A 23,758-nucleotide genomic window follows, 5' to 3' on the forward strand; every position below is an offset into this window, starting at 1 on the left:
GAAGGATAGTATTCGAAAATACAGGAAAGCCCTAATAACTTCTAGATCCGCCTACTTTTCATCACTAATAGAAGAAAACCAGCACAACCCTAGGTTTTTATTTAACACGGTGGCTAAATTAACAAAAAATAAATCGTCAGTGACTTCTGATCCTGTATATCAGCATAGCAGTGATGAATTTATGAACTACTTCACATATAAAATCCAAGATATTAGAGAAAAAATTATAACAATGCAATCAGAAGTGAAACCCGCTGAACAAACTAACTACAGCGCCCTTAAGGAGAAAATGCAATTATTTTATACCGTAGATCAAGATGAGCTGTCTAAAATTATTAGATCATCTAAATCAACAACATGCATACTAGACCCTATACCTACAAATCTACTGAAAGAGATGCTCCCAGAAATTATAGATCCTCTTCTTGGTATTATTAACTCATCTCTGACATTAGGACATGTGCCTAAAGCATATAAGGTGGCTGTTATAAGGCCCCTTGTCAAAAAACCCCAACTCGACCCTAGAGAACTAAGGAACTACAGGCCTATATCGAATCTACCTTTCATATCTAAAGTTCTGGAAAAAGTAGTTTCAACTCAATTATGCTCCTTCCTCCAAAGGAATGACATCAATGAAGAATTCCAGTCTGGATTTAGAGCATGTCACAGTACAGAGACTGCTTTGATCAGAGTTACAAATGATCTGCTATTGGCGTCTGACCGAGGTTGTATCTCGTTATTGGTGCTGCTAGACCTTAGTGCTGCATTCGATACCATTGACCACAGCACACTCCTACATAGACTCGAAAATTATGTCGGCATTAAGGGAATAGCTTTGAAATGGTTTAAATCTTATTTATCCGACCGTTTTCAATTTGTAGCAATAAACAATGAGGTGTCACGCAAATCGCAAGTCCAGTACGGTGTACCACAGGGCTCAGTCTTAGGGCCTCTGCTCTTCGCATTATACATGCTACCTCTAGGAGATATAATAAAGCGACACGGAGTTAGCTTTCACTGTTATGCTGATGATACTCAACTTTATATTTCCTCGAAGCCTCATGAAACACAGCAGTTCCATCGAATAATGGAATGCATAGTCGATATAAAAAACTGGATGAGTAACAACTTTTTATTACTGAACTCGGACAAAACGGAAGTGTTACTTATTGGACCGAAAACTGCTATAAGTAACAACCAAGAATACTGTTTAACTATTGACGGATGTTCCATAAAACCCTCGTCGTCAGCAAAGAATCTTGGCGTTCTATTCGATAGTAATCTGTCATTTGAGAGCCACGTCGCCAACACCTGTAAAATTGCGTTTTTCCATCTTAAGAATATATCTAAACTACGTCATATGCTGTCAATCTCAGATGCAGAGAAGTTAATTCATGCATTCATGACATCAAGACTAGATTACTGTAATGCACTGTTAGGTGGTTGCCCTGCAGGCTTATTACAAAAACTCCAATTGGTCCAAAACGCGGCAGCTCGAGTTCTTACACGTACAAAAAAGTATGAACATATTAGCCCGGTTCTGTCAACCTTGCACTGGTTACCTATAAAGCATCGCGTTAACTTTAAAATCTTGCTTATTACCTATAAAGCCTTACATGGTTTAGCTCCTCAGTACTTGAATGAACTCCTTTTGTATTACAGTCCTTCACGTGCATTACGCTCTCAGGCGTCCTGTCAGTTGGTAATACCTAGAATTTCAAAATCAAGTGCAGGTGGTAGATCCTTTTCCTATCTAGCGCCTAAACTTTGGAATAGTCTTCCCTGCACTGTCCGGGAGGCAGACACACTCTGTCAGTTTAAATCTAGACTAAAGACGCATCTTTTTAATCTTGCATACACTACTCTTCCATAATATAAATCTTCAGAGGGTTTAGGCTGCATTAGTTAGATCAACCGGAACCAAAAACACAACTGATGTACTTGTTGCATCAAAGAGTACAGAACAGTACTCTACTCTCAGCCAGTCTTGTCTCATTGTTCCAAGGTTACCACAGCGAGCAGGATGCAGTTCATGGCCTGACCTGATGGTAGAGCGGAGAATGGGAAGTGGGGACCTGACAAGAGCTGAGATGATAGAGCTGGATAAAGAAGGACGCGGTCTCTTGACATGTCTTCACCACAAAATTTCAAATGCTATTAGATTATTAATGATAATCTTAAACTATAATTTATTTTATTATTAAGTTTATTTATTTTATTTAGCCTTGTTGTGCAAGTTCTCTGGAGCTTGTGCAGAGGCAGCAGCTTTTGCCAGAGGGGAACTGGAATCCCCTGGTTGGGCCTGGGTTCTCCTGAGGTTTTTTTTCTCGATTAGAGTTTTGGGTTCCTCGCCACCGTTTGCATACTGTTTTTGCACTATCTGCCTGACCGGGGGGGCTGCTTTAGAATCTTAAAGTTTTACTTAATTAATATTGCATATAGGAATTTATTATCTGTTATATTTGACCTGTGCTTCTCTCTCCTTTATCCTAAATGTGTGCTCTCACTGAGCGTGTGTGTGTGTGCGTACTTGTCTGTGTACGTACGTGTGTGTGTGTGTGTGTGTCTGTGTCTCTGTTGGTGCGTGTTGTGTGTGTGGAGTGTTTTGTGTGTGGGTGTGTCTGTCTTCTGTGTTTTCAACCTTTTCTTGTTTTTGCAGGTACAACTTTGATTGTTTTGCTTGTAGTCAATGTGTCTCATGTGCAGCTGCTTTGTAACAATGAAAATTGTAAAAGCGCTATATAAATAAAGTTGAGTTGAGTTGAGTTGAGTTGAGTTGAGAGATAGAAAGACTGCTGACTGCAGAATGAACTCGGGGATATCCTTGAGAAATCATCTTTCATTTATGAGTCCTCATCGGCAGCGCTCTGGAGGTGAGCCAGAGAAACACCGAGCACAATACAGCCCATAATACACTCGTCCTTCCAACTGCTTTCAAAATGAAATTAAAGTGGCACCAAAAAATTGCTAAAGTAATTAAATGGGCGTTGCTGGGTGGTTGCTAGGGCGTTGCCACTTGGTTACTTGGGTTAGTAAGTCCAAAATGTCCACCCACATCGCCACGTAGATGGCGATAGAGGGGCAAAACAAAAACTAAAATGACACACTTCACGTATGAAAAAAAAGAACGTGTTTATAGAGGAACTCTATCGTTTCCAGATGTACAGTATCTATATTGCATCACTTTCAAAAAGGCCTCTCGTGGACAAGCTTCATAGTATCTAATTCTTTACTCGCATCAGCATCTATCACGCGTCCTCCCTGCAGAGTGAGCTAAGAGGTGTTAGCATCAGTACAGAGCATGTGAAGAGCATCGGATGGGCGTGTGACGGAGGGATCAATAGGATAAACAGGTTGATGAGCCCGAAAAATCCCACACAACCCTCAAATAACATCATGAGGATGAATAAATAATGAAAGATGTTTCGTTTTGGGGTCAACTATCCTCTTAGGTGTTACTTCCTATGATGTATTGTAGATAGTATTGAGAGACATGGGCACCCAAAGCAAACCGTGTGAATATAATTCATCAAACCTACTGTATAAATGATGCAAAAGCTGTTTAATCAAAGTTTTTTATCACATTTTTAATATTTAATTTGAACTTAAAACTGTGATGTGGGCGACAAGTCAGAGTTATAATTAATGATGTACTCTTACTCTTCATATTAAATTGATATTTGTATTGCTTCATTGAACTTCCTAAGCCTGGAACAGATGACGAGTTTGTTTCCAAAATGAGATAACTCCGTTTTTAAAGTTTTTCAAAAATCATGTTTTTTATTATGTTATCATGTTTTTATTGCGTTTTATTGTGTTATTTAGCTGTAGTTTTTTATTATGGCTTAAATCAAAACAAACCAACGGCAGTTAGATTTTTATTAATTGGAACGCACAATAAAAAAAACACGATTTTTGATCTCATTTTGGAAACAAACTCTTCAGATTCTACACAAATAGATGCAATAAATCCAACATGCACAAAAACAACCCTAAAGTCCCCGTGAACCAGAAGTTGCGATCGTATTTACTTCTGGATTTTGACGCATTACAGGGGTGAAACAGTGGGCGTGGCTTGGCAGCAGACTGCCAGCTGAAGGGGAGGAGTTAACAGATGCTCCGCCCAAGCCGTCTAACATACACCATTTAAGATGGATAGTCATTACAGGACGGAAGGAGAATGACCCACATTGATCAACTATTTACAATAAACGCTGCAATATTTCTCGAAAAAATAGGCAGTCATTTTCAATTTCACTAGGACTTCTATCTTGCGTGGTGGCCAATTCGTTAAAATTCACACAAAGTGAATCGTATGATTATTAATAAAGCAAAAATAAAGCCCCGCCCTTAAAACTAAAGATCACATAAATAAGACTGTACAAATTGACCGTAAAAAAATGATGAATTGTCATAAGATTGTGTCGGTCCACCCGCAGCCCGCTTAATTCTACACAACATTAACCGCTCAGTTCTCTTTAAAGACAGATGGACGAGCCGATAAGAGCGTCTCCTGAGAGCTGTACGCTGAAGGACACTGGGAATACATGACAGTAAGGGTCAAACGCGTTGGCTCCCTGAGGATACGGCCCATGTTTGGCTGTAATGGTTTAGCTGTGATTTACTACTTACATTACAGCAAACTGCCTCACAACAACAAGAGAACAGCCGCACATCCATCGCTGTCAGCGCTGCGGGCTAATGAATCGTCTGGATCGACGTAATGAAGCCTATTTTACTCCAGACTCCACGCGTGACATTTACCGAGACGGAAACTGTATACACAACGATGTGACATTTCTCTCCAGCACTGATTTCTGTGCAAATCTAGATCTTTATATCTATGTTACATTTTTTATTTTAACTCGCAATTCTCATTCAAAATCTGTGCATCTGATCTGCGATGAAAGACACTTGAAGATGTTTATAAGACAGCAGGGCTCGTCTCTCGCCGGCTCCAGGTGGCTTTGATTTGATCTCTTAACCGAAGGTGACTCCAGGATAGGTACTTGTAGTCCTCCAAGACAAATTACTTTCAAAACATTGCACTTTAAATGTACAGACACACCTGCTCACTCATCACCTTCCCTGGACCCTTCAAGTTCAAAGCTGACGTCGAGTCTCACTGTGTCCAGGAAGGATTGGAAGCTAAAGACTACGACCCAATTAAAAACTTGAAAACTGTTTGGAAAGTTAATGTTGCAGAGGACGGCGTATCTCACGGGACTGTAAATACAAGACATTGCCATTATAAATGAAAAACAGAGCAGCTGCTTACTGTGCCGAGTCGAGACTTCATACATTTTCTGCTGAGCCATCAAAAAAACGTACACAATTTGTCATTAGAAATACAATATATCACAGCAAAGCAAGTGCACGGTCAGGAATATACAATGACAGCTGAATAATGATGCAATGACATGAACTGTCGATTTCATCGTATTCCATTTTATAGACATTACTTGGCAAACTGGCTATAAAAATATATTGCTCTTACAGCTTTATTGAGAGCAGATCACCAAGAAATCATAAAAAAATAATATAATAATCATTTTTTCTTGATCTTACAAATCTGTATGCTTAGCTTTTGTAGATAAAAAATATAATATAAACTACAATATAAAAAAGTACAAATATAATAAGCAAACATATTTGTTTCTTTCACCATCAAACTAAAGTGTAATATTAATGCACTTACATTAACTTATTCATACATTATTCATATTAATTTACTAATTTATTGTAGTATTTATAGCATACATTTAATAAAAATGTTTTTAAAAGCATGACATGGACTTAAAAAAGAAAAAACAGGCCTCAACACATTTTATTTTTAGTTTTTACTGTACATATTGTACATTTATAATTTAATACATTTATTTGTCAAATTAATGTTTTCAAAAATACTGACTGTTAATTACAAGAAAAAACATTTGTTTAATTAATCGCAAAACAAAAATGTAAATATAATTTTTATATGAATTTATTAAAAGCATGACTTGGACTGAATAACAAAAAAAAAATTAAATAATAAGAGGCCAACATTTTTCAGGCCTCCACTGTTTTTACTGTACATATTGTACAATCATAATTTTTTTAATTTATTTTACAATTATTATTTTCAAAAACACAGACTGTTAATTACGAAAAATCTCATTATGATTATTATTAAAAAACACTTCTACTGATACTTACAAAACCATCATAATTCTAAGTGCCCCAAAAAAGAAAACTGAAAGTTTCATCATTTTGCCCTGAGGCCTCAGCATCACAGCAGCCCCAAACCGGCCTCCGTTTGCTTTGTCTAGTACCCTTACAGAAAACACATAAAGGAACAAGGTCACATCAGAATGAGAAACAGCACCGCCACTGTTAATTTTTCATATTCTATTAACGGTTTTACGAGAACATACTTCATCTCAGTAGGTCAAAACGGCGCGGGGAGGGGGCGGTAATAATCCCTGCAGCGTGGAAGCAGATGGGTCATACAGCGTGTTATGAAGTTCACCGAGTAAACCATGAGAGGATTCTCCTGTCACCTCCAGACACCGTCCAATCTCACATCAACAGCTGCTCCCTCGGCATGCTGGGAATAACTCTCACATCCACATCTATTTACTGGGAGTCTCATTAGCTGTCATAGCACCTGCCAGAGGAACAGAGTCTCATCTAAACACTTAACTCATCCCTAGAGAAATAACTTCACAAAATCGTTTACGCTAGAGCTTCTTTCCAGCATCACGGTCCTTCAACAACTTCATGTGCATATACCCACATAAAAATCAAGTGTACTATAATTATACTTCTTTCATACTTTTTGTGTTCTTTTCAGAAACATACTTAGAATTAAACTTAAGTATACTTGACATATACTGACAGAAAAGATATTTAAAAACAATCTTAGTCTGATATGTTTTGAATACACTTAAATATAAGCGTGATAAATAAGTATTCTACAGTAAGCAAACTTGGTCATGTTTACGTTCATATGGTAACAGTATAATATAAATAATAATAGCATGCATAGTAAACTATAAGTATGATGTTAAGTTCACAAGGAAAAAATTACAACTTGGTGTTACAAGTATTGAGGTAGTAGGCTCTTCACGTGTAATATATGAAGAGTTTGGTTCCAAAACGCGATAAACGCCATTAAAAAAATCAGTTTCCGCCAAAATCAGTATTGTATCAGGTCGGTATTGAAAAATCACTTGTTAATTTTACGCAAAATGCGATTTCATGCCGTGTTATTCTGTCATGTTTTCTCACTTTTTTCCAAACCACAATATACGCCAGTCTCACTTCTCTGCAGAATGCGATATATCCGCTCAACCAATCACAGCTCACCATTCCACGCACTGTAAACAGTAATGGCGGCGCTCTGAATACGGTCGGCTCCTAGTTTCCCTGATCTACTTTGTACTTTGTGTTCAACAAACAAACACAAAAATGAATAATTTTGACGGCATTGATGTATGGAGCGATTTTAGTCTCATTAATTATTCACACGTAAAACAAGATACACACATGCGTAAGCAGTTTCACATGAACAAAACCTAATTTACATGCACAAAGTATCAATATACATTTACAAAAAGCAATTCACGTGTGTAAAACAAAACTATTTTCTCATAAAGTACGTTTCGCAAACATATGACTGTGCACAAATATTTCGTAAGTTTAAAATGTACGTTTGTCGTGTTTCTTACATCGTATCTGTACGCGGTTGTTAATGATAAACTTTTTGAGCGCGACGCACTTCAGCACAGCTCTTCTTCACCGATGAATCATTTAAACGCCTCTGATTGGTCAGAATATTCATACCCTGAACTTGATTGGCTGTAATGCTCAAAGCTGTAGCAGAGCAAAGAAGCTGTCATCCACATTCGTTCATTTTCACCTAAATCTTATTTAGATTGCGACTGTCATAGCTAGTTTTTTATTATGCATGGACTAGTTTTCCTCTTTTGTCTTGAACTTGGAGAGCAGATTTGTTCACCTTGTTGTCATTTTTTCCAAAGCCTCTGTTAATTTCCGACCCTGATGTAAACAATGTATGTTACGTTGGGAACCGATTTACTATCTGTTAATGGAGCCTAACATAAACTTACACAATGAAAAGTTGTTTAGGAATCCTAAAGCCAAGGCTAAAGAGGGAAACTTATTTCTTCCTTCTAAAGTTTGTATGAAGTACACCTGCTTAGAATGTTAAAAGAAATAGAGGATCTCTCCCAACACTGTTTATATTTATCTAAGGTTAGAAAACGCTGGCAAAACTTTACATTTATGCAACATTTAAAAGTGTAACGTTAGAAAGTAGGTAGATAACACTATAATGGTATGGTTCAACAAAAAAACGTACCTGGCTGGGTCGGACTTGAAATGGCTAGCAAGCAAGCGGGTACTTTTGAATATTCCATTTGTTTAGCAAATTGCAGCGGTCCATTTGCTTCTTTTCTCTCTTTCGTCAGTCTTTAAAAATAAATCTCAGATATCGCGCTGTACAATCCATCGCACAACTTTTTTCGGTTCTCATTCTCAACTAGACTCGCTTGAATTTCGTGTTCGGTGACGTCACGTGCAAGCATGGGCCCCAAACGTCAAAATAAAAGCGTTGTTCAATGAGAGGTGAAATCAGATGTCAATCAACATAAGTAGCGAATCAAATTTCGGGGTGGCCAATTGGATGTCAGTGGTGTTCAGTGCCACCCTGGACCCCCCTCTGGCTCCGCCACTGCTCAAGTGGGAGGGACAGCGCTGCCAAGAGAGTCTCAAAATACACACACACAAATCCAGGGAGATTCACACATTCACATTCAATGATACACTTTAAACTTTCGAAATATTTGTGCACAGTTGTACGTCTGTGAAACATATTTTATGAGAATATAATTTTATTTTACGCATGTGAATTGTTTTTTGTGAATGTACATATATAATTTGTGAACGTGAATTAGGTTTTATGCATGTGAAACTGGCTACGCAAGTGTACATTGTGTTTTATGTGTGAATAATTAATGTAACTAAACTCGCTCCATATTGATGAACCTGTGCTGGTTTCTGCGGTGGGGAAGAAACGTAAGCCATCGAAATCTAATCATTTACCTGAGGAGATTAAGAAGACGAGGCACACATTTATAGCATTAAAAAGATGACCCGTTGAATTCATTTTAGGAGCGATGACTGATTGAATGTATTTTTAGTCCAGTGCCTGTATGTAAGATTAGTATTGTATTGAGTTCAGAGGCTGTCATATGGGGATCAACTCACTTTGTTGTGTATTTTCAACAGTTTCAATATGAAAAATAACTTTTATATTGATTCAATGGATTTATTGCATTTTGGAAAAAAAATGGTTATGGATTTATTGCATTTTGGGGGGGAAATGATTTTATAATAAATCTTTTAAAATCAAAATCTGGATTTGAATTTTTTATGTTACTAGAACCTAAAGATGCTATGTGAACCTTTGAAACAGAAAATAGTGGTTTTCATCTTGCCACTTTCTTTGTAAAGAAAACACATTTTTACTCAAATTAATCAAAATGGATTCATAGCGTTTTGGAACCAAACTCTTCATATTTTCATGCACGTCCGTAAAATCTAAAGTTTACTTCTGTTATTGTCACCGTTAAAGTATACTTCTAAATAAACGGGCCAATTTAGTCCCAAGTAGTGCTGAACTATAAAACCCTTACAAGTACACTAGTACATTAATATTCGTATACTAGGGGTGTACCGGTTCAAATTACTCACGGTTCGGCTCGGTTCGTGCTATGTTCAGGGAAAATGGACTACTGACAAATAAAAATAAGAACAAATAATCAAGCTACAAGTAACAGCACCAATAAAACAACAGAGCAAAGCAGAAAGCAGAAATAAAATAAGATACTGTGTATATACCTTTTAAGGTAGAAATGGATTAAAGTAATCAAATAAAACATAACATTGCATATGTACAAATGAAATAAAGATGAATCTTAATTGAAGTTACAGAAGCTATTGAGTCACAAGCAGTGAGTGATTTCTTTGACTTTTAACAGATCGCAGGAATATGCTGCTGTCGCTTTAAGAGGAATGAAACCCATCCAGTTCAGAACCGTACGGTTCAATTTTTTACAGAGAACCGTTGCACCCATATAGTATACTACATGAAGCATACTTAATGAATACTTTAACTTTATTTAGGTATACTTAATAAAATAATTAAAAAGTATACTTATTTTTTGTAATGTAAAATTTTTACAATTTTCATCTTACAAGCATGCATTCTGAAAAACTGGATCGTGTGGATCTGTGACGGTTCTGGATTAATTTCCAGTTTCCCCATAAAACCCCAGGAGAAATTTTAATTTGGTGTCTCTCCATCCCCCTCCGGACTGTCTACATGCTGTGTTGCTTATGAAGGTCACAGATATTCACATGAGCAAATCAAAAACAACTAATGTCATGTGCAGACTTTAAAGAGAGGTACAGTATGCTGATAGCACACATACATCTGGTTTACGTCTATTTGACATCTGCATTTACATCTGCAAGACATCTACAATACATAGTTTGCTCATCTGCAATACGTCTCGGAGATGTCTGCTGTCAGACGTCATATAGACATCTAGAAGATGTCTGTAAGATGTTTATGATTTAGAATGGATGTACAACAGCTCTTTCTAAGATGTTTAGCAGATGTTTTTACGCAGCAGATCTCCAGATCTTTAGCAGATGTATTACAGACGTTCAGACGTCTCCGAGACGTTTTGCAGATGAGCAAACTATGTATTGCAGATGTCTTGCAGATGTAAATGCAGACGTCAAATAGACGTAAACCAGATGGATTGTGCTATCTGGGTATAAATCACCCGTTTCGCGCCGATCGATTCTGGTGCAAAAGGGTCGAGCCAAACAGGTGACCAATTCTTAAATGTCAACGTAATAATGGAAAAATCTGACCTACAAGCTCCACTGAAGATACGGAGCAGGGAGCCAAAAGAGGAGTCCACGCGTGTGGAAAATAAGCGTGAATGATACGGGCCGGGCTAAAATCTATTTTACATTAAGATGGAATTGCAAAAGCGCATGCGTCACCGTTACTCTCGCTCGAAGCCCATAACAGTAATTAAATGTTGGTGCGTAATTCATTACACACCAGACACAAATGAATTTAGTGATGGATGGATGCGAGACCAGAATATGATTCTGAATATGAGATTTTTAGAAGATCGAAAGCACCAAATGAATAACACAAGAAAGCAAAAACATTGCAACCAACCGCCCTCATTGGCTGGTTAAACTGAGTCCCGCCCCCAAACGCACACTGTTGTTGTTACTGGGCTGGGCTAGGAGAACAATTTCAAATAAAAATTAAATTCAACCAAATCCGCCTATACAATCGACATTTATTTTACACCTTCACACCCTTCATTTGATTCCATTTTATTTTGAGCAATTTTAGAAGAAACAGTTGATACTCACTGTAAATGAAACGCAACCGAGAACTCCGTCAAATCTCCTGAGAATGAGACGCATATGAGCAATGACATTATTCTCTGGGTGTGTAGCACAGGTCTTTTTGTCTAACACACGTTAGAAATGTGGACCACAAAATGATCACCCACATTTTTTCATCAATGGGAATGTAAACGTCTGACAGAATGATGGTCTGGGCTGTGGGACGTTGTCATCATTTTCTGAAACCGCCACAGAACCGAGACACAGCCAGGTGCTTTCCAGGGAAACGGCTAAAAATAGCTTCATTTCCACACAAATGATCACCGCACACAATAGGGGCCGACACGCACACGGTGGGATGTCGGAAGAACTACAGGGGATCAAATGTAGAACACATGCTAAAAGGTACATGCGCCCAAAAGAACATGGGTTATTAAAAAGGCAACAGCAGGTTTAATTTCCCATCGTGAAGCAACAGAGCTCGGCCAGCAATGCATTTGTTTTGCAAGACGCAAACACACAGGCCGTCTCGTCTCGTCTCCTCCCCGGCGCAATGCAGCGTCTCGTCTCTTCTATCCAGGGCAACAGTTATGACAATTCTTACTTTTGCTATTTATAAGACGGACTGCGGTTCTTTGTAAGAAGCGCACTACACTGTACTAGACACAACAACAACCTATTCAACACTTGCACCTGAAGCCATTTTTCACAGCCAGAGCATTCGAGGTCAGAATATCTGAATGCGTTTATATTATTCTTATCCACATTTTGCCCACCCTTTGTGTCAAAGATTGGAGGCGGGTCATTCCTGCTGTGCAGAACCTTTTAAACGAAAATAAATATATGTAATAATATTTCAAATGTTTTATATATATATATATATATATATATATGAATTTTAACTCATCAAAGTCAAGCACTTAAAAGATTAGATAACTTACAGAATGAACATCATAAAATGAATTGGATGCCTATAGAAAACAAAGAAAGTTAGAAATTGCTGGATGAAGAATTTAGAGTTTTCAATTAATTTAAAGGTTGTTTGACATTATCAGATTGTGGGTTAAAAAAAAACATACTACACTGCATTCCAAATTATTATGCAAATGATATCTTTCTCTGGTTTTCCTAATTTGTCGATGCAAATGACAGTCAGTATAATTTTCAAGTAATCAACAGTTAGGGTACATTTGGAATTTTATTGAACAAACCTCCCACTGACAACAGTATTTATTTAAAAAATGAAAAACTCAAAATGCACTGTTCCAAATTATTATGCACAACAGAGTTTGAAAACATTTCATAGGTTGTAAAAAACTGAAAATGGTCATTTGTTGAATTTGCAGCATTAGGAGGTCATATTTACTGAAATCAAAAGCTATTTCAATCAAAAACATCCTAACAGGGCAAGTTACATGTTAACATAGGACCCCTTCTTTGATATCACCTTCACAATTCTTGCATCCATTGAACTTGTGAGTTTTTGGATAGTTTCTGATTGAATTTCTTTGCAGGATGTCAGAATAGCCTCCCAGAGCTGCTGTTTTGATGCTAACTGCCTCCCACCATCATAGATCTTTCGCTTGAGGATGCTCCAAAGGTTCTCAATAGGGTTGAGGTCAGGGGAGGATGGTGGCCACACCATGAGTTTCTCTCCTTTTATGCCCATAGCAGCCAATGACACAGAGGTATTCTTTGCAGCATGAGATGGTGCATTGTCATGCATGAAGATGATTTTGCTACGGAAGGCATGGTTCTTCTTTTTGTACCATGGAAGAAAGTGCTCAGTCAGAAACTCTACATACCTTGCAGAGTTCATTTTCACACCTTCAGGGACCCTAAAGGGGCCCACCAGCTGTCTCCCCATGATTCCAGCCCAAAACATGACTCCGCCACCTCCTTGCTGACGTCGCAGCCTTGTTGGGACATGGTGGCCATCCACCAACCATCCACTACTCCATCCATCTGGACCATCCAGGGTTGCACGGCACTCATCAGTAAACAAGACTGTTTGAAAATTAGTCTTCATGTATGTGTGGGCCCACTGCAACCGTTTCTGCTTGTGAGCATTGGTTAGGGGTGGCCGAATAGTAGGTTTATGCACAACTGCAAGCATCTGGAGGATCCTACACCTTGAGGTTTTCGGGACTCCCGAGGCACCAGCAGCTTCAAATACCTGTTTGCTGCTTTGCAATGGCATTTTTGCAGCTGCTCTCTTAATCCGATGAATTTGTCTGGAAGAAACCTTCCTCATTCTGCCTTTATCTGCACGAACCCTTCTGTGCTCTGAATCAGCCACAAATCTCTTCACAGTACGATGATCTCGCTTAAGTTTTCGTGAAATATCTAATGTTTTCATACCTTGTCCAAGACATTGCACTATTTGACGCTTTTCGGCAGCAGACAGATCCTTTTTCTTTCCCATATTGCTTGAAACCTGTGGCCTGCTTAATAATGTGGAACGTCCTTCTTAAGTAGTTTTCCTTTAATTGGGCTCACCTGGCAAACTACTTATCACAGGTGTCTGAGATTGATTTCAGTGATCCAAAGAGCACTGAGACACAATACCATCCATAAATTTAATTGAACAATATAAAATTTAATGTTTACGACACTTAAATCCAATTTGCATAATAATTTGGAACGCAGTGTAATACTGCAAAACATGACAATCTATTTTGAATACATCCTGCTGTTGATTTCTTGCCCAAAATGATGTCACTTCCTGCATCCTTACAAAAAATATGTTTATTCAGGTGTGCTTTTAGTATACTTCTTTCAAATAAAAAATGAAGAAATGTCTAAATAAAACAGTTGTAAGCTAGTTTTCGGTACTCAAAGTTTACTATGGGTACTTAAAAGTACTTACTTTTTGTAAGGGGGGGTGTGATGTCAATATGAAGCCAGTCTGCAAAAACCTTTTACATTAAAGGAATAGTTCACCTTTAAAATGAAAATTCTGTCATCGTTTACTCACCCTGATGTCATTTTAACCTGTGTGATTTTCTTTCTTCTGCAAAACACAAAAGAATAGATTTTGAAAAATGTTGGTAACCAAAAACCGCTGGTCCCCATTGACTTGCATTGGTTTTGTGTCCATACAATAGAAGTCAATGGGGACCAACTGTTTTTGGTTACCAACATTTCTCAAAATATCTTCTTTTTTAAAACGAAGTAAAATAATGACAGAATTTTCATTTTTGGGTAAACTATTCCTTTAAGAAATCCTAAGCTCCTTAGCTCTAACTGTAACCCTAAGTTACATATTAAAAATTATATTGCGTTAAATGGGATATTGGGGAAACAAAAAAACATAAATTACAATTTGATGCCCCAAAAACACAACATTAAACTAAGTCACTAGGGGTGTAACGGTACGTGTATTGGTACCGAACTGTCACGGGTAAAATTCCAAATGCAGTAATCATTCCTATGCCCTACTCCCTTCGAAGGTTTAGACTTTGGAGTGAACAGGGCATGTGCGTGCCATTATGTAGACGTTTGGAATGCACTTGGCAAATGAAGCAACTGCGACGTAATTACCTCATTATCTTCAGCTGGCATGTTCCCGTGACAACGCAGCATGAAACCTAACTGTTTGCAAATAAACATAAATTTTACACATTCAAAAGTTATTCAAATATGCTATAATATATAAACACAAATATATATAAAACTTTTTAAAATATAAAACAGTTAGGTTTTATGCTTAAAGTCCCAGTAAAATTAAAAATGACAATGCCTATTTTTTCATGAAATCTTGCAGTGTTTATTGTAAATAGTTTATCAATGCGAGTCATTCTCTTTTAAAAATCACGTGGCCTCATAATCTTTAGTTAAAATCTGAAAATGCATTTCCGTCTTAAATGACGTATGCTAGATGGCTTGGGCGGAGCATCCGTTAACTCCTCCCCTTTCACTGTCAGTCTGCTGCCAGTTCCATTTCAAAATGCAACGGATGTTTTTATACATCCAATCAAATCGCAGAGAAAGACAAAAGCCACACTCACTATTTAGTCACTGATAAGTCACCCTTATAAGTCACTGGTTTTTCATTGCATAAGTGACTATATAGCCGCAACATCTGTGTAAAATGATCAGAAATGTTCTGTTCAACTTCACATGACTATGATAAAAGAAAAAAGTGACATGCTATACAACAACATGCTTCCCAAGAATAGTGAGTTTATATTTCACCCTGTATATGAAAACAAATTATGGCAAGATTGAACTGTACTGCATAGCAGAAAATGACCCTAGTGAGCTTGTTTAATTGTGTTTAATTTCTATTACTTTATCTTTATAGTAGGCTAAATCAAAAGACCCAGCTGGTAAACTAAATGTCTAACTGAAAAACAACATCAGCTTCAAAAGGAAGGCTTCAGTTTGTGATCAGTTGGTGTGAATGACTTGATATCTGGACAGTTTCCATTCTGAGGTCTGCCAGGTTTCCACACAAGCGTCTGTGATTGCAGCGGCTGGAAGATTTCTACACTTCTCTAGTCTTGACGGAGAGCTCTTTCACTCTGCCTGTAAATCCACAGGGAGAAAGATAAATCCTGCGTATTGGACAGAATATAGCACACGAGTCCAACAGGCCGTGGAAAAAACTGCAGCTAGTGGGCGAGAAAAAAACGAGGATTGAGTGCTTGGAGAGGGGCGATCGAGTGTATCCGAGATATGCGGGAGAGAACGTTGCCCTGAAAATCATTTTGTTGATGAATTACGAACGAACGTCATCCTTTACAGCTTCAAGCATAACGAGTTAAACCGAGAGAAACGAGAGCCAGTGAATTCAGCTGAGAGTTGAGTGGTGTTAGAAACTGAAATGTTGTTACGCAATGTTACTGCCCTTGCTGTACTGATCTGAGTCACGGCGTGAAAAGCAAAGGAAAAAAAATCACTTAAGATACTCGCTGAAAAGGCTCAGCGGAGGCGAGTGGAAGTGAAAAGACAAGAGATAAGGAATGAAAGAAATAAAACTGACAGATGTTTAGAAACACACGCCGTGGGGACGTTTTAAGGAAGCCATTTACCCTCTCTGAACGAGGGCAGAAGGAAATTAAACTTTTGATTGAGTGGACGTGCTGGCAAAACGGAGTGAGATTCTCAAGGGCGACAGTCACAGCATCATTTCCACTTGCCCTCCTGTACCAGCCGGGGCAGCTGCGGTGATGATGCTGTGACAGCTCTGAGATTTCTGCTACCCGCTGAATTCCAGCAAGTCAGTTAACAAAAACTAGAAACGCCAAGACATTGAAGTCAAACTGCTCAGGCACTCATACATACTGTATGCTTTTCTATCTGAAGAGATAGAGTCAAACCTGTTATCAATTCTGTCAAAAGGGAAATTGCATTTCCTTTTAATTACAGTCTGGAGTTCCTCATTACATGAGAGGATCTATTTAACATAATTACACCTGAAAAGATTAATACCACACTGAGAAATTCATATTATATACACGACTAGGGCAATATCACTCAAACCCCAAGTATTGAGCTCAAGTATGAAGAAAAATACAGAATAATTTGCACACACAAGTTTACGGCATACAATATATGCAGAAATATATACTAATAATAAAGCTGTTCAACGATTAATCGTGATTAATCGCATCCAGAATAAAAATTTGTGTTTACATAATATACGTCTGTTCAGTGTGCATATTAATTTTGTATTTATAAACATAAACATACTCATACATGTATATATTTTAGAAAAAAATTAAAATGAATAAATGTTTATATATTATTTAAATGATATAGAAATAAAAATATATACATGCAAATATATCCGAAATGTATACATGTGTATGTTTATGCGTTTATAAATAAAAAATAAATATGCACACCGCGCAGACATATATTATGTAAACACAAACTTTTGCGATTAATCGATTAATCGTGATTAATCGTTAAAAAGCCCTAAAGAGAGAGAGAAATCACACGAGATTTCTGTAATGTCAAAAATTATTTCTCCGAAACAATGCAAATGTAAAGTTCTGCCTAAGTCTCAGATATTTCTCCCGTGAAAGAGTCAGAAATCTCACAAATGTCTCCGTCATTAGAGTTTCAAAATGAGCTCAGATTTGTCAAGTCTGCAATCAAAAGTCAATATTATTGAATATTTCAATATGAACTCAAACATTTCTCATCAAATTGACCCAAATCCAGATTATTTGACCTCTACAATCTACATTCATTTACACCTCCATACTCTTCATGTGTTTCAACAATTGTCTCATGTTCATTTCTCATAAGCAATTTTAGTAGAAACATCTGACTACGATGATTCTTAAATAAGACACAACTGAGAACTCCCTCTAATCTCCTGAGCTATGAAAGAGCGACAACTAAGAAATCATATTTTTCTCTGGGTAAATGTCCCTAAATACTTGGCAATTTGGCAAGTCTAGATTTTTCCAAACCAAACACAGAAAATGTGTGCAACAGATTAGCCTCTTCATCAGAATTCATGATCGGAATACAGAGAAATCACACGCCTTGTTCAAGAAACACTGATTGCACAAATCTCCAACATGAATCACATCTTGAAGGCTGTGAAGAAACAGCGAGAGCGTGCGACTGAACAAAACACCTGTTCAAAAAACCTGATGTGAGAGAAATCAGAAGATTCAAAGGCCAAAATACAATACACAGACTGACAAAGACAAATGCAAATCATGTTTTAAAAGCAAGATGTGCCAAAAGTGCATCACTCCCCTCAGAAAACATGACAGAAAATAACTACACTCCTAACAAAAACAGCCGCGTTGTTTCAAGCCATAGTTGGGTGAAATATGGACAGTTTCTGTTTCAATATATGACCCAGATGTTGAGTTTGTCCGTACTTTACCCAACCATGGGTCGAAACAGCCCAGCATTTTTTAGAGTGTACTAAAGAGCCAGTTTGAGAAGAAACATGTTCATATACAGATTTCTCAAGCTGCATTACATTTACGAAACAAAAAGCTTACCTTTAAGTTGATCTGCTACCACGCTCGGTCCGATTCTTTCCATGACTCGTCCGTCCTCCCGCAGGTACCGGTCGTCCAGAAACTTGTCGGTGGCTTCAGACAGATGCACCTTCCCAGCAACCCCCAGCTGCTCCATAAGATTGGCAAGGTTGACATCATTGGACCAGACATCAAACTTAAAGCGCTTCATGCCGAGAATCCCGCAAAGCACCGTGCCCGTGTGGATGCCGACACGCATGTTCACCATCTCCTTCTTCTCTTGACAGAACTGCTCAATAGCCTGAATCATTCCGAGCCCCATCTCCACACAACAGTAGGCGTGGTCCTCCCGTGGTTCGGGACAACCGGCCACACAGTAGTAACAGTCTCCCAGCGTGCTGATCTTCTCGCAGCACGTGAGCTCACACAGACGATCGAAGCGGCCGAATAAGTCATTGAGAAGTCCCACCAGTGCGTGAGCCGACTTGTTGGCGCTCATTTTGGTGAAGCCCACGATATCGGCGAAGAGAATGCTGACGGGCTCCATGCGTTTCATGTTGAACGGTCGAAAGATGATGTGACCACGTGGTATGGACGACTTCTTGCGCTTGACACTTTTGGGGCTGGAGGCGCCCGCGATCGCTGCTCCTGTGGAGTACCGCTTCATCGAGTTGTCGTTGTCTTCGTCGCCTTGCTTCATGAGCTCATCCGCTACCCGGCGAGGCATCACGGAGTGGATCATCCGCTCCTTCAGGGCCTTTTCCACCTCCAAGTCTTTCCCGTGCATGATGGCTTGGCCAACCTTGAGGAACGTGCATCGCGAGCGCACTTCGGACATGATGAAAAGATGGATACCGATGATGTGGGCGCAGAGATGCAAGATGGCTCTACCTGGGATCAGCCAATACAACGTTTCCAAATCTTCCTCAGAGGAGCGGCTCCACCCGTCGCCCTGAAACAAGTGCATCCAGCCGAGCATCTCAAAGAGCACGGAGTAGAGCAAACCGAGAAGGAGTGAGGCGTACAGACGGACATGGAGGAAACTGTAGAGCAACGAAAGCACTTCCATACCAAGAGAGAAGGTACCGACCGGTGACATACACGGAGCCACAGTAGCCCCACCGACGAAGCTTTCAAAAGTGAGATTTCCACTCTCCGCACCACTGAAATCATCTGCGTCGTCTTCAACCTTCACAGGATCAACACTAAAGTTGCTGAAGCCTGAAGTTTGGACCTGCGGTGCAAGCGTGAGGGCAAACGTGACCACGATGAGCAGCAGCGAGGCCTGGTTGTAGCAGCGGGCATAGAACTTGGTGAAAGTGAAGACAAACAGGAGGCAGCACAGGAGGAGGAAAGATGCAGTGGGTAACAAAAAGGCAGTCTGTTTACATCGATCAGCATTAGCCATAAAGAACACTCCCCAGAGGAGGCTGGCAGCGGCCAGGTAGAAGAGCACGCAGCGGAAGCGCCTTTGCGTCTGCGGGAAGCAGCGCTCGCGACAGGCCTCCTCCAGAATGTTCGAGTCGAACTTGGGGTTCCAAAAGGGCCCGGCAGACCTCTCAAACAGCTGTGGCATCTTCCTCTGAGTCCGCAAACCTTTAAAGACGGGTTTGCGGATGCCAGACTCTCCAGAGCTACAGCTGGACGAGATGCTGTACTTGCAGTGTTTGGATCCCCCTAAGATGCTGCACATGGCGCTGGCTCCCAGACTCCCGCGCTGCTGTTTGTGCGCTTTAGTGCCGCTAAGACGCACGGACGGCGGCCCGTCTCCGCTGGAATCGCAGCTCACCTCGCTGTTGTGAATCAGCAGTTGTTGATGTTGCGGAGAAGCCATGATGAGGTTCTCAAACCCGAGCCGAGACGAACAGAACAAAAAATGCTGTTTGTATGGAAAAAACGAATCAGGATGGGAAAATGGGCCGAATAGCTCTGGCGTCTAGATACAGAGAAGTTGTTTAGACAGTTCCAGCTTTTTAACTTGCTTATTTCACCTCATGACGTCAATAGCACATTCTAACAGCTCTTATGTCCTTCCTTATCCAAACCTTTTTACTTAATACAAGTGAATCCAGTTCTTTCACTGAAAAACCAGCATTACATAATAAAAGCACAAAATTGGGGACTGGTGGTTTTGACTACTTTTAAATCCAGTTTACCCACTCTTTCATTGCAAAGGAAAAAGCATCTATATGACACATAAGGGTACACGTTTAAAGGCTTGTCAGCGTTAATGCTATGGCATTACTCCTATCCATTCCAGCAGAGCATAAAAATGAAAAAAAAAACTGAAACGTCACCTCAAGCTTCCAAACTAAAACTCTTGGGAAACAATGCGCATCTACGCTAGCCAAAACACACAAGCTCAAAAAAACTCAATCCGGCTTCCTAAAAATAAACCTTCCGCCCTCTTTTGTTTCTCACATGCACTGTGCGCGTTCATTGGAAACTCACAGACGGCACAGCGATGCAGTGAAATAAACACAGCTTTTCTGACAGTGACGCCCGTTAAAGGGCTTGACAGGAAACTATTCCCTCAAACAGTGCTTCGATCTTCCCAAATTGTCCCTTTAGATCATACACGCGTTCTAAATCCGGATTCAATAGAACGTAAAAATAACGCATATATGAATGGGGCATAAAAACCAAAACTTTAATCCACACAATTCCCACTGATGCCGATTAAATTCCCAAACGTCCATCAGGTACTTAATTGGCGCTTTAAAACCAGTTCACACACATCTTTACGCATGTAAAACTTCGGCACATCACACATGAAATCATTTCCCCTTGTTTACCAGAAGTCATGTAAGTTTCTCTTATTGCGATGCACGGAGGTCCTCTCTCTTCTGCTCTTTCCACAGACTCGCAGTGATGAAATGCGTCTTTGGTTTCGCTTCAGGAATCATTTCCACGGACAGCGTTCCCCCTGAGATCCAAATACCGTTTTCTGTGCCGGGTTCTCCGTCAGTACACAGCTTGTCGCCGCTGACAACCGCCGCTCGTTTGAACACTTCATGGCTGTGTGTATTCGGCTGCTCTGGCGCGCCAGTGCGCGTTACACCATCTCCAAATCTCCATCTCCAGCGCCCATCTGACGGGTGTCTGTACGCGTCCAACAGTCGCCGGAATAAATCAGAGGTGGAGATAAAGCGGTGCGTGCGCGCTCTGGAGAGAGGAAAACCGAAGGGAGGCGAGCACGCAGGCACATGGAAGCGGGCTGTTCTCAAACCGCAGTGTGCGCGTCCGGGCGCGTCTCCGGCGCTGAAGCGCGTCGCCGAGAGCTGTCGTAGAGGTTCCAATCAACGTGACGTGTAATGCAGGGGAACACACAGCTGTCAAACCGAGGTCCATATCAAATCAGCAAAATTCTTTATCTGTCTGTCTGCCTTTATGGTTATTTGTGTGTCAGAGATTACAAATGCATTGATAAATCCTCCAATTTTATAATTAAATGAAATGTTTCCCAATATAAACCATGAATCTATTACCCGCATATATGAATTAATAGACTCTTTAGTTTGTGTGTGAAGCATGCTGGAGTTCAACTGAATCAAAGTCATTAGATGTCAATGTGAGGCTAAGATGCAAACCTCAGGAAGAGAGTATCAGAGCAATTCCCCGGAGAACTGCAGCTGTGTCCGTCTCCTGAGAAGAGAGGATCTGAGCGATGGTCAGGACATCCTGTACATGGTAAACAAACCACTCATGCTTAATTTTTTGGGCAAACCAGGTTTGCTTTTAACATTAAAGACCTGCAGATATCAGTTCAGACACAAACAAAATTTTGGCTAAACCGGGTGGATCTGTTTGTCCATATGCCTGTTCCCTGATAGCACACATACATCTGGTTTACGTCTATTTGACGTCTGCATTTACATCTGCAAGACATCTACAATACATAGTTTGCTCATCTGCAATACGTCTCGGAGATGTCTGCTGTCAGACGTCATATAGACATCTAGAAGATGTCTGTAAGATGTTTATGATTTAGAATAGATGTACAACAGCTCTTTCTAAGATGTTTAGCAGATGTTTTTAAGCAGCAGATCTCCAGATCTTTAGCAGACGTATTACAGACGTTCAGACATCTCCGAGACGTATTGCAGATGAGCAAACTATGTATTGCAGATGTCTTACAGATGTAAATGCAGACGTCAAATAGACGTAAGCCAGATGGATTGTGCTATCTGGGTTAGCATTCATGCTGTAAAAAAGAAAACAATTTGCGTTGATACAGTCGTGTATGACTCTTTATTCTGTGGAACACAAAAGAAGATATTTTGAGAAATGTGACCGGTGTATTGTGTCCATGAAACGGAAGCCAATGGGAGCCGATGTTTGGTTACACAAAATTCTTCAAAATATCTTCCTTTGGGTTCTGCAGAAGCCTGGAATCACATGAGGGTGAATAAATGATGGCAGAACTTTCATTTTTGGGTGAACTTTCATAGGAAACCACAGACAGTAACCACATCGAAAAAACAACTCTTTCTGGGTAAGCCTCATTTCTCTTTCTGCAACATTTTGTGGTGAAACACACCCCGTGCTTGTTTTCTCAATATGCAGCATTGATAAACTCCTCTTTTCTTTTTAACATTACTCAATCCTCTTTTACAGTAAACTATACCTCGCTTATGGAGTTCAAGTCACGACTCTGTGTGATGGTGCAATGCAGTTTCCATACCTGTTTCTCCAATCACGAGCGAGCACCGTGGAAACCTCCGTGTGACGTGGGTAAATATGAGCGTTTTCATTCTTCAGGAGGATGGTGATGTTCAGGGGGTTCCCTCGCTCCGGGGGGATTATAGCTCAGTCTGAAAGATGTGATCGCTGGACTGTGTCCTCTCGCACACAGACGGGCCCGTGCCATTATAAAGACATTAGGACTAATAACATTTGACAACGAGATTCATTTTGTTCCTGAATGTGACACGCTGCACATTCGCTTCAAAAGGAAAAATACAGAAATACAATAAAGGGACCTGATAAACACATGTTCATTAAAACCAACGTGAAATTACATTCGTAACTCATTTTATTTGAATAATGTGATGTATTTGTGAGGAACAAAGGATATTTAATGAGAAATAGTGATTTCATCTTTTAGGAATTGGTGTTTCATACCCGAGTAGTCAAAGCTGAATGTGTGTCTGGAGAGGGTCGTGAAGGTCTGCTGCCCACCTGACACACCTCCAACACACACTTCTGAAGAGGTTTCATATCAAACATATGATGCTGTTTGCCAAAATGATATACAAATTCTGTCATATTTTATTCACCCCCATTTCATTCCAACCCTGTTTCTTCTGCATAACACAAAAGAAGATATTTTGAAGAATGTTGATAATCAAACAACA

The 23,758-nt window shown here is 39.6% G+C and overlaps 1 protein-coding gene across 4 annotated transcripts in view; it reads right to left on the bottom strand.

The window, feature by feature from the left end:
* The window catches only part of LOC130561860 (adenylate cyclase type 9), a 45,903-nt gene extending 24,285 nt beyond the window's left edge, over positions 1–21,618 (bottom strand). For all 4 annotated transcript variants that reach the window (XR_008963867.1, XR_008963866.1, XM_057346470.1 and 1 more), the window contains exon 1: positions 18,423–21,618. Coding sequence is in view for 2 of the 4 variants with exons in the window: in XM_057346470.1 (XP_057202453.1) it covers positions 18,423–20,235 (1,813 nt within the window). In the remaining 2 variants the exon portion in view is untranslated. The remainder of the gene's footprint in view (positions 1–18,422) is intronic.
* Positions 21,619–23,758: the final 2,140 nt, after the last annotated feature.

The sequence above is a fragment of the Triplophysa rosa genome, linkage group LG11 (assembly GCF_024868665.1).
Source record: "Triplophysa rosa linkage group LG11, Trosa_1v2, whole genome shotgun sequence".
In the NCBI taxonomy this organism is placed as follows: Eukaryota; Metazoa; Chordata; class Actinopteri; order Cypriniformes; family Nemacheilidae; genus Triplophysa; species Triplophysa rosa.